The sequence below is a fragment of the Pyrenophora tritici-repentis genome, chromosome 2 (assembly GCF_003171515.1).
Source record: "Pyrenophora tritici-repentis strain M4 chromosome 2, whole genome shotgun sequence".
Lineage (NCBI taxonomy): Eukaryota > Fungi > Ascomycota > Dothideomycetes > Pleosporales > Pleosporaceae > Pyrenophora > Pyrenophora tritici-repentis.
Genome location: NC_089391.1, coordinates 4412110 through 4425954, shown reverse-complemented (window position 1 = coordinate 4425954; position 13845 = coordinate 4412110). Strand labels below are relative to the sequence as shown.

The 13845-nt window shown below is 49.8% G+C and overlaps 8 protein-coding genes across 8 annotated transcripts; 3 read left to right on the top strand and 5 right to left on the bottom strand.

Moving 5' to 3' along the window:
• Positions 1-398: 398 nt before the first annotated feature.
• On the top strand, positions 399-1596 carry PtrM4_071260 (NmrA multi-domain protein; the record flags this gene model as incomplete). Its single annotated transcript, XM_066105939.1, has 5 exons — positions 399-491; positions 558-860; positions 983-1309; positions 1392-1543; positions 1590-1596. The coding sequence occupies 5 exons, from the start codon at positions 399-401 to the stop codon at positions 1594-1596; spliced, it is 882 nt and encodes a 293-aa protein (XP_065964566.1).
• A 182-nt stretch (positions 1597-1778) lies between these two features.
• On the bottom strand, positions 1779-3200 carry PtrM4_071250 (folic acid synthesis protein FOL1; the record flags this gene model as incomplete). Its single annotated transcript, XM_001941569.2, has 3 exons — positions 1779-2769; positions 2815-3023; positions 3072-3200. The coding sequence occupies 3 exons, from the start codon at positions 3198-3200 to the stop codon at positions 1779-1781; spliced, it is 1329 nt and encodes a 442-aa protein (XP_001941604.2).
• A 617-nt stretch (positions 3201-3817) lies between these two features.
• PtrM4_071240 (uncharacterized protein) lies at positions 3818-5011 on the top strand (the record flags this gene model as incomplete). Its single annotated transcript, XM_001941570.1, has 3 exons — positions 3818-3830; positions 3895-4156; positions 4210-5011. The coding sequence occupies 3 exons, from the start codon at positions 3818-3820 to the stop codon at positions 5009-5011; spliced, it is 1077 nt and encodes a 358-aa protein (XP_001941605.1).
• Positions 5012-6023: 1012 nt separating this feature from the next.
• PtrM4_071230 (uncharacterized protein) lies at positions 6024-6701 on the top strand (the record flags this gene model as incomplete). The annotated part of the gene is made up of 1 exon (XM_066105938.1): positions 6024-6701. The coding sequence occupies one exon, from the start codon at positions 6024-6026 to the stop codon at positions 6699-6701; it is 678 nt and encodes a 225-aa protein (XP_065964565.1).
• A 291-nt stretch (positions 6702-6992) lies between these two features.
• Positions 6993-8209, bottom strand: PtrM4_071220 (leucine aminopeptidase 2; the record flags this gene model as incomplete). Its single annotated transcript, XM_001941571.1, has 2 exons — positions 6993-7970; positions 8018-8209. The coding sequence occupies 2 exons, from the start codon at positions 8207-8209 to the stop codon at positions 6993-6995; spliced, it is 1170 nt and encodes a 389-aa protein (XP_001941606.1).
• Positions 8210-8558: 349 nt separating this feature from the next.
• PtrM4_071210 (uncharacterized protein) lies at positions 8559-9712 on the bottom strand (the record flags this gene model as incomplete). The annotated part of the gene is made up of 3 exons (XM_001941572.1): positions 8559-8732; positions 8787-9567; positions 9618-9712. The coding sequence occupies 3 exons, from the start codon at positions 9710-9712 to the stop codon at positions 8559-8561; spliced, it is 1050 nt and encodes a 349-aa protein (XP_001941607.1).
• A 971-nt stretch (positions 9713-10683) lies between these two features.
• On the bottom strand, positions 10684-11822 carry PtrM4_071200 (R3H-assoc domain containing protein; the record flags this gene model as incomplete). Its single annotated transcript, XM_001941573.1, has 2 exons — positions 10684-11357; positions 11483-11822. 2 exons carry the CDS (start codon positions 11820-11822, stop codon positions 10684-10686), a joined length of 1014 nt encoding a protein of 337 aa, XP_001941608.1.
• An 839-nt stretch (positions 11823-12661) lies between these two features.
• Positions 12662-13616, bottom strand: PtrM4_071190 (RNA-binding protein (RRM domain); the record flags this gene model as incomplete). Its single annotated transcript, XM_001941574.2, has 3 exons — positions 12662-12711; positions 12762-13546; positions 13600-13616. 3 exons carry the CDS (start codon positions 13614-13616, stop codon positions 12662-12664), a joined length of 852 nt encoding a protein of 283 aa, XP_001941609.2.
• Positions 13617-13845: the final 229 nt, after the last annotated feature.

The following is a 13845-nucleotide window of genomic DNA, read 5'->3' as shown; positions in this document are numbered from 1 at the left end:
CTTCTATTTCTAGTTTAGTACCTACTTATACGATTTCTCGTATTAAGACATCATAAAGTCGACTAACACGAGGACACGTGATACCTCGCCGTTTCGGAACTTATTACGATCCGTTCCGGTTGACTATACAGGTACTAATCGCAATCATGGTTAACGCGAGAGGAAGGACCGAATAGTTCTATACTATTTGTAAGCTTAGCCGTGTTTTTTTTGAGCGCGCGAACTGTGAAGTTTGTAGTACATTTGTAAGCTTGTTATGGCAGATGATGTGTAAGAAGTCGGGGTGGGAGAAATGATACTTAAGTACTCAAGTAGAGCGTCTCTTGATACATATCTCCGAGACGAAACAATCGAGACATTCAAGCTTTCGTCATTAATAACATCATTCCAATTCAACCATGGCCGCAAGATTCAGAGTTGCCGTAGTTGGTGCGACTGGAGAGATAGGTCGATCGGTCATGGACGGTTTACTTAGTAATCCCGAACAGTTTGTACGTTATTCAATCGGACTCTAGAATACCCTAGAAGTCGTGCATCCTCGTTAAAATTATGGTCAGAAATATAACCCCGTCTCACAGGAAGTTTTCGCCCTGGTCCGCCCAGCCTCTGTGAATAAACTCATTCTTAGCACCTTCACCGCTCGGGGTGCAATCGTGACACCCACCGACTTTGGCGCAACCGATTCCCTCGCCATAGCTCTTACTGGCATACACATCGTCATCTCGTGCCTAACTCTGCTGCAGCAGAAGGAAGAGATTACTCTTATCGAGGCCTCTAGTAAGGCCAAGGTTCATCGCTATGTTCCTAGTTTCTTCGGCCCGGTGTGTCCACCAAGAGGTGTGATGATGCTTAGGGAAAGGGTATGTATCAACACATCTCCGGGCTGCTATGTGGCTTGTTTCTCTCGCTTGTTATTCCGCTCAATCAGTCATACAAACCTCGAACTAGATCGCTGACGTTATCGTCACTATGTGATGAGTAGAAAGAGGACACACTTGATTGCATCAAGCGCCTTTACCTCCCTTACACAGTCATCGATGTTGGTTGGTTGTACCAACTGAGTCTCCCGCAACTGCCTTCAGGCCGCATACAGACCAAGGCAGAGTATTCGTTGAACGATTTCGTGGGCGATGGTGACGTGCCCATTGCGCTCGTGGATATACGCGATATCGGCAAGTATGTTGCGCGGATCGTTGCGGACCCGCAGACGCTGAATAAGATGGTTTTTGCCCATGGGGAAACCTGGACGCAGAGCCAAATTTTTGATACGCTTGAGGAAAAGTCTGGCGAAAATATTGCCAGGAAGAATGTAAGTCGTTTGACTCTTATCTATTGCGCTCTTTTGTGGTATCATGCTGGTTCGATTGTCCGATTACTGACAAGGATGTTAGTTGAGCAAACAAGACGCTGACACCATCATCTCGGACGTATACAAAAGCTTCCGAACAAATCCCACAGGTATGGAGGCAGTGGCTAGTCTAGCTCTCATACAGTACAGGGTTTGTCTCGGCATACGTGGGGATAATACAGTCGAGCATGCGAAGTATCTAGGGTATTTGGTAGGCAAAGAATTGTATCCTGATGTGGAGGTTGTAGGGTTAAAGATGTTCATGACAGAGATGTTGGAGGGAAGGGTAAGAGCTATATATTCAGCGGCTTAAGAGACTCTCAGAATCGCGGATACGCGAGCGAGCGAGCAGACCTATTTTGTATCAGTAAATTCAAATCAAGGATCTTTAGTTGCAAATACTCAATATACTAGTTGAGGCGCTTGAATACTAATAACGACGTTTGGGCCACAGAGCGTCTGCCATCTTCACAACCTGTGACATCTCTTCAACGTCGTGTACTCTCACAATATCAGCACCACCCTGAATAGCCGCTGAAACCGTTACTGCGGTACCCCAGGTCCTCTTGTGAGCATCCTTCACTCCTGTAATCTTTCCGATAAATGTTTTTCGGCTGGTCCCTACCAACCACGGCATGCCTTCTAGACCAGGATATCTCATTAACTTATCCTGATGTCGAAGCAGCTCAAGATTTTGGTCCAATGTCTTCGCAAAGCCAATGCCAGGGTCGAGAATGATGCGCCAGCGTCTTACACCTGCTTCTTCTGCAGCACGGACACGCTCGAATAGTTCTCGACCAACAGTCTCTACGATTCCATCGGGATAAGACGTCATTTCCGGGGTGTTCATAGTCTCCGGTGTTCCACGCATGTGCATAAGACAGACTGTGCAGCCCAATTTGGCCATGGTAGGTAGCATCGTATCGTCCATGGTTCCTGCACTGACGTCGTTGATCAAATGTGCACCGGCTTTGATGGCTTTCTCGGCAACAAGCCCGTGATACGTGTCGACACTGATTGCTGTTTCGGCAGCCTCGGGTATTCCACGCATCATTTTTACAGCGGGGAGGACGCGTGCTAGTTCTTCTTCAGCCGATACCTGTATGGCGCCCGGTCGAGTAGATTGTCCACCAAAGTCAATGATGGTGGCTCCAGCTTCGATTCGCTCTTGTATCGTCTTTGCTAGTAGCTCGCTTCCTCGATTGTAAATCTGACCGCCATCTGAGAACGAGTCGGGAGTGATATTCAAGATGGCCATGAGCCGTGTATTGAGCGGAATGCGCGCAGATGAGATTGGCGAGAGGTCAGATGCGAGTGGCACCAGCCGCACTAATTGCTCTTCTGATGGTGGTAGTTTTCTGAGATAGTCCTGGATCGGTACCTTGAATGGGGAGTTTTGTTGTTGGTCCTCTGTTATAAGCCTACGATCTATTAGCATCCGCGCGGAACATATGTAATTTACATACTCGCAAAGCGGGCGCAGGACAAATTCTCTCTCCAACATGAGCTTGTGAGGAATCTGTAGCCTCTCATCCGAGTAAGAAATATCATCGTAGAGTAAGATGTCCAGATCGACGTTCCTGGGCCCCTTGTCAACCAGCTTGACGCGACCCATCTTCTGCTCAATCATCTGCAGCTCGTCCAAGAGTTGGATAGGTGACAGTGGAGTAGCGATCTCATTGAGTCAGCACACGTGGTTCGGCTGAGATACGGCGAGCCATACCTCGCAAGCACCGTTCACAAAATCGTCCTGGTCTAAGACATACATTGCCTTGCTCTCCCATAGACTACTTGTGCGCACGATGTGCATTTTTCCAGTGGATTCGATTTCTTTGCATGCTTGTTCAATCATGGCAACCCTGTCTCCCAAGTTGCTTCCCAATGCAATGAATGCACGGTGTAGTTTTGCAGTTGTGTCATGATGATAGTGGGCACGATACATCCGAAAAGTCTGCACTGCAGTCTGTAATTGATGCTTGCCGCTCGCTACATGGGTCTTGATGGCAGACACATGTGGGCGATATTTGTGTGATGACTGGAACACGGCGAAGGCCCGGCTTTGTGGTCTGCTCCAAGAAGTACATGGGAACCTAAACGACCTCTGTCCAGGCGCTGATATGCTTCTCGAGCCCGCAAAGCGCGACGCGTTCACTCTCAAGCTCGCTATACAAGTCGACATGGTGAATTAGTGAACTGACTGACATGTGATGCGGGCTGAAAACTTGGAAGCCGACAAGCGAGTAGAACAGGGGGTGCTACCCCAGACGGCGCTAACGCTGGTGCAGCTAGACCTCTCCGCGTGACAGATGCGACGTGCCTCGGTTCGCTGCGACGGCGGACGGCAAACGGCTCACAAAAGGCAGTCGTGTTCGCTCTTTCTATTATCTCTTTTGAATTCCATTATATCACCCTTGACCTGGTCTTCTCTCCTCTTCGTTATCATCATATCATCGATATATAGCCAGCACTATGGCGTCTCCACGTAAGTCGTTGTGACAGCGCAGATACTTTCACATGGCCATGACCAAGCGCTGACACGTTGCCAGAGCAAATCCGCACCAAGCTCACTGACCTGCTGAAGATTCAGCACCCCGTTATGCTCGCTGGCATGAACGTGGCTGCTGGACCCAAGCTTGCCGCTGCGGTTACGAATGCTGGTGGTCTCGGTGTCATTGGTGGTGTTGGGTACACACCTGACATGCTCCGAGAGCAGATTGCTGAACTCAAGGGTTACCTGAATGACCAGAATGCGCCCTTTGGCATCGATTTGTTGCTTCCTCAGGTTGGAGGCAGCGCGCGCAAGACCAAGTACGAGGTGCCCCTGCCCATAGTCTTGAACATCGAGGACTGACCAGATATAGCTACGACTACACCAAAGGAAAACTCGACGAGCTCGTTGACATCATCATCGATTCCGGCGCCAAACTCTTCGTCTCGGCTGTTGGCGTACCCCCCAAGCATGTTGTCGAGAAGCTACACAAGGCCGGTATCTTGTACATGAACATGATCGGACACCCCAAGCACATCAAGAAGTGCCTCGACATTGGCGTTGATCTCATCTGTGCACAGGGAGGAGAGGGTGGAGGACATACTGGAGATGTTCCCACATCCGTCTTCATCCCAGCCGCAGTTAAGATGGTAAAGGGCCACAAATCACCCTTGACTGGCGAGGATGTACAGATTATCGCCGCCGGCGGTATCTTCAGCGGCGAGTCGCTCGCTGCTATGCTCACATTTGGTGCTACGGGTGTGTGGGTAGGAACACGCTTCATCCTATCAGAAGAGGCCGGCGCTCCCAAAGCACACCAAGAAGCTGTTCGAACAGCTGGCTGGGACGACAATGTTCGCACCATCATCTTCACTGGTCGCCCACTCCGTATTCGCAACAACCCATACGTCGCGAACTGGGAAGAAAACAGACAAGCCGAGATCAAGGAGCTTACAAGCAAGGGTATACTCCCCGTCGAGCATGATCTCGAGAAGATGGGAGATGATCTCGACGACGAGACCATGGATAACGCCCGCCCGTTCTTGATGGGCAAGGTGGCTGCCGTTGTTAACGAGAGGAAGAGCGCGCGCGAGATTGTTGATGAACTTGTCACAGATGCTGTCAAATCGTTGCAGAATTGCAACACAATGATTGTTTCAAAGGCCAAGCTATAAGTAACCTAGTTAGCATGTACTTGTATATAGTCGAGAAAGTTACTTCTGTTACCTGCTATCCTCAAAGATCTACATGTATCGGCCTAGTCACTGTGCGGAACCTCCAAAAAGTTTCGCCAGAATGCCACCGACATGACATCAACATAGTTAATGAGGCGCAACTCCGCGTCGGTTCCCCTCGCACCCGGGTGTCACAAAATACTGGACATACTAGTGTAAAAAAGCCACTGTAGTCGCCAGACGCGTCTATTAGGTGCTTGCCCACACTGTCCAGTATTTTATGTCACCCAGATGCTCGCACTAACTCCTCACCCTCATCTATCACACCCCACATTCGTCTTGTTTTGAGCGCGCAAGCTGTGAAGCTTATAGTCGCAACAACACCCCACACTCAATCATGGAGATATAATTAACTCCAACGCAAAGGTCCTTTATACTGAGACTCTTCGAAGAGGGACTCGTACCATCAATAGACCTCTCCCAGCAGCAACGCGGCGCAACAGTACAGCACTCGCAGCAGCATCCAGGCTACCCGCATCATCTCATGAGGAAGGCTGTCAGAGAGCTGTATAAAATCAAAGCGTTTCACGAAGAAGATATCCCGTGGGCATCCTTTCTTTTCGCATTAGACTGGAAAAGCGCTGACAATGAACGAGATGCAAAGAGATAGACAATGCTATCAAAGCATTAAAAGAACACGATACCAAAGTATGGTTTGAGAAATCATACAAAGACAGGTACGTCGCAGGTGATTAGATTTGCGATAGTGTCGACGGCTGGCAGCTAGTATGAGCGATTAAAAAGGGAGTCGGAACAAACTGGGGACGCGTTGATAACGCACATGTCCTAACAGCTTTCTTCCAGCCCTTTTGACCGCGCAGTACAAAGATATGCTCAGATATCCAGTCGGCACCTCAGCAATCAAATCCACGCTCGTCTCCTCCACGAACTGCGCAATGTAATCTATTCGCACATCTGGACAAAAGACTATCTCGACAAATCCGCAGATCGCATGCGCTATGCATGGGCAGGCATACAAATTCCCAGACTTGGTCCCCTACCACATGTCATTGAGCCGACCCACGCCGACCCTATATTTGCGCGAGAAGCCATGGAAGCGTACTACCACTGCGCCGCTGGCGTCGTCGAAGTCTTCGTCACAGACTATCTGAACAGCCTTCCAAGAACACTCCACAACGATGCCTTTGAACTGGGCGTTGATCCTGCAGCACACTTGAGGAAGCTTCGTCTGGAAGTCCTACTGGATTTCAGAGACATGGATGAAGTACTTGGCCTCCTCAATAACCTTTCCGACATTGTGCATAAGAAAGACTTTGAGCTACACCTTGTTGCGAAGCAATTCCGTATCCGCCTTAAGCTACTGGATCAGGCATTCGCAATCTTCGTTCCCTTCTGTCGCGCCTTCAGAGCGGAAGGTGTACGAGTACACTTAGAATGGCAGGCTGGAGTTAGTTTGGGATCTACAATCAAAGCTGAGCGTCAGTTGGATGACATTATTGATACTTGGCACCCGGGCATGGAAATGAAGCACCGCCTGGCGTTTTACTTGGATATGCTAGATGACATAGACCGAGAATATAGATACGAGCAGGATGACAACTATGATCCGTCCGACTTCGAAGTTCCAGATGATTTGCCCGATAGCTGTTCGGATGGAGAGGAAAGCTAGAATATTTCTAACGGCGTGTCTGTCGCCTACAGCAAGGTCTGTATATTGGGTGTCAAGTACTTCGTGTCACCCAAGTGCTCACATCTTGTTTACAAAGAAAGGAAACGTGAAGTGGGAGGCTGAGTCTATTGATCCAGGGCGACTTCAGAAGTATACGAGCAAAGAATATAGTAACAGGCATGAGCAACAAGAATGAAAAGATCGTAATTATTGAACACCAAATAATTCAATGCAAGATACAAGCTACAGTGGGGCAAGGTCTTTATTCATTACAAACGAAGCAGTCATACTTTATTTGAACTCAGCAAACGCAAGCTCGTACGCCAAAGCAAGCGTCATCCGCGCGTGCTGGAGCATGTGGTCGAAGCTGAGGTATTCAATCTTGTCCTCGGTAGTATGGATCTTCTTATCGCTATACTTGAAGTCTGACTCAATGACGAATGCTGACGGGTAGCCGGCCTTGGATGCACTGGCGTGGTCGGAGCACGCATAGCCACACTTGGTCAGAACGTAGGGAATATCACAGTAGACTGTAATGATCTTTTTAATGAATTCGGTCAAGCCAGGGTCGACAAAGTCGGTAATGACACCCACTGACTCTGGTTCACCAGCATCAAGCGTTTTCTGTACGTAGCCAGTCATGTCCTGCTGAAGCATGGCCTTGACGTCGCGGGCCTCCTTCTCGTAGGATTGGAAGATTGCTTGCGATCCGAGGAGACCTCCTTCTTCAGCTGAGTACCAGTGGAACTCAATTGTGTTCTCTGCCTCGCCCTTCAAGATCTCGTCCGACTTGAGCAGCACGCGTAGAGCTTCGAGGATAGTCACGGTGCCACTGCCATCGTCATCTGCTCCTGGTGCCGCTAGAAAAGCAGGGAAGAAGAGATTAATGCTGTCCTGGTGCGCACCAATGACGATCGTCTTGTCGCTCTTGCCGGGGATGGTGGCGATGATGGACGATTGCCCCCATGGATGGGGGAACGCCTTGACGGACGCGTTGATGGCGCCTGCATCAGCAAGAGTCTTGTTGACCTGGCCAAGCAGCCACGCTGAGCTCTGTACGCCGTATTGTGACTTGTAGTAGCGGGTGTGGAACGAGGTGAAGGTCTCGAGGTGTGCGCGCATGTTGTTCTTGTCTAACTCCTTGAGTAGTGGGGCAAGGGTCTCGTTGAAAACAGGTTTCGATGGGTATTTTACACTCTCGGCGTTGATGCGATGATTCAACGTTCCCAGTTCTGCATTGTGGGTGATGTCGAAGAAGTTGATGTTTTTCTACACCATGTCAGCGGCCAGCTTACAGTCTTGAGATACCGACATACTTTGCGCAGCTCCCACTTCTCATTCTCATTCACCCATCTTGTCTCGCCTGGCGATAGCTCAATAAGATACTCGTCCGGCTCAACAATGGTAAGCTGCTGGTCTTGTATGACAGCCTGCGCATGTTCGTGATGGAAAGCAGCTGCAGCAAAGGCTGCAGTATACAGTGGTAGTAATAGCGCTGCCGACTTCATGGTTGCTTGAGTGATGCTGAATATGGTAGGTTTACGTTATTGTAAAGGATGTGCCCAGGTGACTGAAGGTAGCTGGGCCGAGCTACTTCGATTAGGGCAAGCGCGGGTTGCTATCTATGCATCATGAGGTCACACGTTTTCACACATACATCGTCAATGCGCGAACACAAGCATGGAAAACTTGACATCCCACTAAATCATATAACTACAGTCTTGTCTCTGCTACAACGCCATCGTCGCTTTCCTCCATTGCAATGTCTTCGTCCAACCACATATCGGCCTGATCAAATACATTCAGGGCATCTACAGATACCCTCCTCATGCTTCAGAGGCCCTTCATTCAAGTACTTCATAATGTAGGCAGTTGGGAATGGTCTTCTTCTGGAGTCTCATCCCAGTCATGATTGGCAATGTTCTGCTCAGAATCGTATTCGTCTTCAGTGTAGTATCGCCAGTCTTCTGGATTGAAGGTAGGAAGATGCTCATCTCGGTAAGCACGATGACAGGGCTCAATGTCATTTTGCTGCAGAAAGTGTCAGTTTGCTGTTCTAGTGAGGGGATAGGGAAATGAACCGACCTTGTCCAACCAAGTCTTGGCCTCATTCTTCCAATCCCTTTCGGGGTCTTCGAGTGCACCACTAAAGTCATATACCGCTTTGCGATCGACCTCTCCAAAGTACTGATATTCAAATGACGCCTCGACCGTTCCACCTTCATTCAAAAACGCTTTTACTGGCTCACCAAACGTATCAATGACGTGCTGCCATAGATTCAGCCTGATCCGCGTCTGCGCAAACGAAATTGTAAGCTTGAACCCCCGTTTGTTCTTGATCGCAAGCAGCGGCTTGGTGATCAGCTCTTGCTGCTCTGCTACAGTCTTGATCTGCTTCGTTGAACACTTCTCTACCTCGGTAGCAGGCGGAACGAGTTCTGCTAAGCGAAAGGAAATGTGCAGACACCGGAGGACCTGTGTTGGATCGATCCCGACACCAAAAGAGTCGCCATGGATGAACTGCGACACTTCGGAAAGATCATGTGCGTGGGGTGTTTTTTCATGTGCCTTTGCTACCATGTACCAGCATTCCACCACCTCCCGAACCATTTCATGGTCTACAAGATCTGGCTGGAGAAAATGTGGCAACTGAGTATGGTATGAACAGAGGTCATGGAGGAGTTTGCATTTCTTGCATCCACTCAGCATCTGTCTCATGTAAATGGATGTGCTTTCGAAGGACTCATCGTCCCAGAAGTGCGACCAGATCAGGTCACGGAGTTCTCGAGGAAGTCTAGTACGCATGCGAGTGAAAACCGCATGATTGAATATGAGAAGGAGTGGGCTGTTGCCACGGTGAAGGAGCCTGAGAACAATCAGCCAGAGGGTCAGTACTATAGTGTATGGTAGGTGTACACTGGATCTATTTGTAACGTCGGCAAGACCCACTCTGGGATTCTCCAGCATGAGCGGTTGAGTTGAGTGGAATAGGCTTCAAAGGCTGTGGCCATATCGATCCTTTCCCACGTTTTGTTTCGAGGGTTGATTCTGAAGTATATATGAGTGTCTATATGCGCGGACCTTGTGGTGGAAATTACATTGCCTTAGCAAGCTCGAACATGAGGAAGTAAGTTTTATCAACTTCTTCTTTATAGGTACTGGACTGTTGTAAGTATATTTTCACACATACCTAGGACCTACTTTCTGGTAGAAGCTATGACATTGTCAACACCTACCTATTTCATGTGAAGTTTCTGCGAGTTGCAAAAGAGAAAGCTATATAGATAAACATCGCTATACAGGTTGACACCCCAACACCCACCTACCTAGGTTTCATCCATTAAATATCGAGCCGCTACCAAGTGCTCTCCGTCGCTATTCCCATTAATCGTGCTCAATTCATGTCTCCTTTAAAGTCACCAACAAAGGCAGAAGCGGCCAGGGTCTGTGACACTGAAGACGAAAGATGGAGAACGTGGAGCGATCTGCAGACAACTAACCTTCTGGCAGTTCTACCATATCGATTAGGCATTATTATTTCAGATTTACCGTGAAGGGCACCTTAAATGCCAGCATAGTGGATATATAGTTCTCTAGCCTCGATGGCCTTAAATGGCATTCGAGCAATGTAGATAGCAGTGTGCTATGTTTATTATTGTAGCCATTGTCTTGTTGCCTTGATGTTGAGACAGAATTTCCAAAAGAGTTTTGAATAAACATCAGGTGATCGGACTTTTCTGCCAATATGGTATATGCCAAGAACAATGTCAGGACATATGTCAGAGGTGTGATGTAATATGATTAATGTATGCCTGTTCAGACATCTACGCATCTAAATGCAAGTCGAGATAGTGACGCAAGACGGATCCGCCCCGAGCTTTAGATGGAAAAGCAGATTACCGCCGTGTATATGGTTGTATGAGAGCAAATGAGCAAACAGGATGTTGGCGGCAACAAAGCAGCCTTGGATGTGTCAAAGGACTTAAACCAAGCCGTACAGCGGTCGAGGCAAAGGCCCGCATACGTTACTGCTGCCGTTCCCAGAGTGAAGCTTTGCTCCCTTCAAGCCAATATATGCTTCGCGCCTCGCAGGGTTCCCCACGGTGACGCTCCACGTGTTCAAGCCGTAGTAAACACCAATATGATGGACAAGCCAGCGTCCAAAACTGCCTCCTACGTCTTCCTCGGGTGTCTCGAAAAGCATGAGCTCCCTCTTGATAGCTTCAGCCTCGGTAGGCGAGCGGAGATCGTTCATCTGTCCATTCCTTCCAACAAAGACAATCTCATCGTCCTCGCTGTCTGGATCAGCAGGCAACCCTTCTTGTTCTGCCTTGCGCTCTTTCTCTTCCCAGTCTGCGACAAACTTGCGTACTTCGCTTTCAAGGTCCATGAGCAGGCCCTTTGCCCCGCGTGAACGCTTGAGCTTCTCGCGTAGCTCCTTGGGCACGACACCAGGAGTCGTGGGCTTATTGGCTACGGTCTTGGTAGCTGCTTTCTGCGCGACAGCAGCCGTCTTGCGTTCGTTGGATTGGCGCTTGAGGCCTGCATCCCAAAGTGGGGCGAGGTAGTAGGGGACATTCTTAGGGGTATAGGTGGGATGAACCTCCCAGTCCTTTGGAAGCGGGGGTACGGCGTAGGGGTTGTTAAGGAGGCGATCTAGCTAGAAATCAACTGACGTGAACTTGATAAGAATCATCCACAGAAGCAGCAGCAATATGAAATGGGGTTTTCGATGCGCAAAGCGTCTCTGAGAGAAAGGGTGAGGGGCAGCCCCTACGTACCATTCTCCCACCTCTGCCTGCGCCTAGTACCCTCCTTGCCCTTTAGCACGGCTTCACGTCTCGTCAAGCTATCACGGCGAAGCGGCTCCTTGCGACGGTAGTAGCCACCTTCCTTTGCAGCTGCCGAAGCACCGACGGCATGTACAGCAGCAGAAGGCGCATCGTGCTCATCGAGCGGGATCGCAAGTGTAACCGAGGTACCACGAATCGCATCCTCTGGAGAGGAGATAGCAACCGAACCCAGCGCAACAGTCGCCTGTTCAGTCCATGCTTCTATATCGATAGGCTGGGGTGGGGCTGGAGCCTGTTGAGGGCTTGAGGGGATATCGCCGACAGCCATTGTAGTGACGTTGATGATAGTTATGATGGAAAGAAGAAGACTGATGGAGGCCAAGGAGACAAGACACACGCAAGCTCTTTCCAAAAGACAAAGGTACAAGGTCTAGGAAATAGCAAGGAGATGTGTTAGGGGACAGATGGCGATAAGTGCCGCGGCGCGATAGGGAGTCGTTAGGTCATGGTCGTTCGTTCGCGTCATGCTCACGAACCAATCACTAGCTACGAGCCCGTGAACGTGGGGCAAGCCGCATTCTGTAGTGAGACGGCACAGTCACAGACTCACAGTACAGTCATATCGCTATGACTGTTTACTCACCCTGAACGTGCACAGCTAAAAATACGCGTTTGGTGCCATCACGTTCGTGATACAAACACGTCGGAGCGTCGTTGTTGCAGCTGTGTCGTACGTTTCTGTGGCCATGACTTTGTGCCACTACTACTCGCTCAGCCAGTTGGATCCTAGGCATAGGAGAGACTACTTATTGTCGCGTCTTTTCTAGTCCGTATTAGAGTAAGAGCCAGGTCAGCATGCATCAGTAGTAGCTCTTTCGCAAAGGCGAACCATGGCGATAATCTCAGTGAGCGGTGGCAGTAGATATACATTGCTTCCTGCGTGAAAACTATCAACCTTTTGAATGGTCGCTCTTTGCAAAAGCTGCATGCAAGTAGTACTTATACGAGGCTGCACTCATATCTGGCAGCCCATCAAGGAGCCTGGAAGCCCAGCGTATAAATTTCATCACTGATAGTCATGAAGAGTCTCGTGTCTAACTAAAGCTCACTGAGCCGTGTCCCAAACGCCCGAACCCATTGCTCCCCAGCCAATACCATTGTGAATGATTAAGCCTTCTTAGCAAACTCCACACGAAGAATAAGATGACCGAAACCGACTGCAAAGCGTTAGTATCTTGGTGAGCTATCATCATCAGCGAAAACTTACATCCGTCCATCTTCTCGCATGCCTTGGCAGCATCCGACCGGTCCGCGTAACTGACAAAAGCAAAGCCCTTTGCTCGACCGGTTTCCCGGTCCTTGGCCAAGAAAACCCTAGTGACATGGCCGTATCTCGAGAACATGTCCCGTAGGTCTTGCTCCTCAGCAAACTCGGAAACGTTGGTGACACGCAGAGTGGCGCTGTCGTCGCGGTCGAATTTGCCGCCCATCTTCTCGCCTGCACCTCCACGTCCACGCAAGTGTGGGGGAACGTAGCCTCCAGAGCCGGTACCCAAACTTCCTCCTGCACCAACTCCGGGAGCGTCGTCGGGCATGTCGGCGGGCGCGACATCGCCTTCGGGAGCCATGGTGTCCTTGAAGGGACACTTTGTGGTGAAATGGTCGCCCTGGCAAATACGACACTTGATCTTTGCGTTCTTAAGCTCAGCCTTCTTCTTCGCCTCGTCGCCCTTGTCCTCGGTACTAGCTTTCCAGTTGGATACCGGTCGGAAAACGATGTTCTCGGCCACGGAAACGGTATCTGTTTGCGGGCCGGCGGGCTTGCCCTTCTCCTGTCCAAACTTGGCCCATTGCTTCCGCTCGGCGACGCGCGGGTTTACGATTTGCTTTACGACCGTCTTCTTAATGCGCCGCGTGGTCTTGTACTTCCGGCCGTCTTCGCCAATCTTGTAGGAAATGACTGTCTCGGTTCCATCCTTGTTCTTGATGACTTGGTTGGGGGGGAGGGAGGTGAGAGACTCCTCGTCGTCTTCTTCCGCCCAGTCGGTGCGGCTAAGCAGTCATAGTCAGTACAAAAAGTTTAAACACGGCGCAGAGAACCTCACCCTGCAGGTCGTGACATTTTTGGCGAGTGTGAGTGTGACTTCGGTTTCGTCTGAGTCGGCGAGGTGTAGTCGGGACGGAGGTCGTATATAGAAAGGTGAGAGAAGTGGCGGACAGTGGGGCAATTCAATGTGTGCGGTGCGCCGCCAAGATTTCGCGCTAGCGGAAGTTGCGACTCAACACTGTATCTTTCCCTCGCATAATCACCATGACTCCTAGTAACCACATTCTCATTAGTTACCACCTGG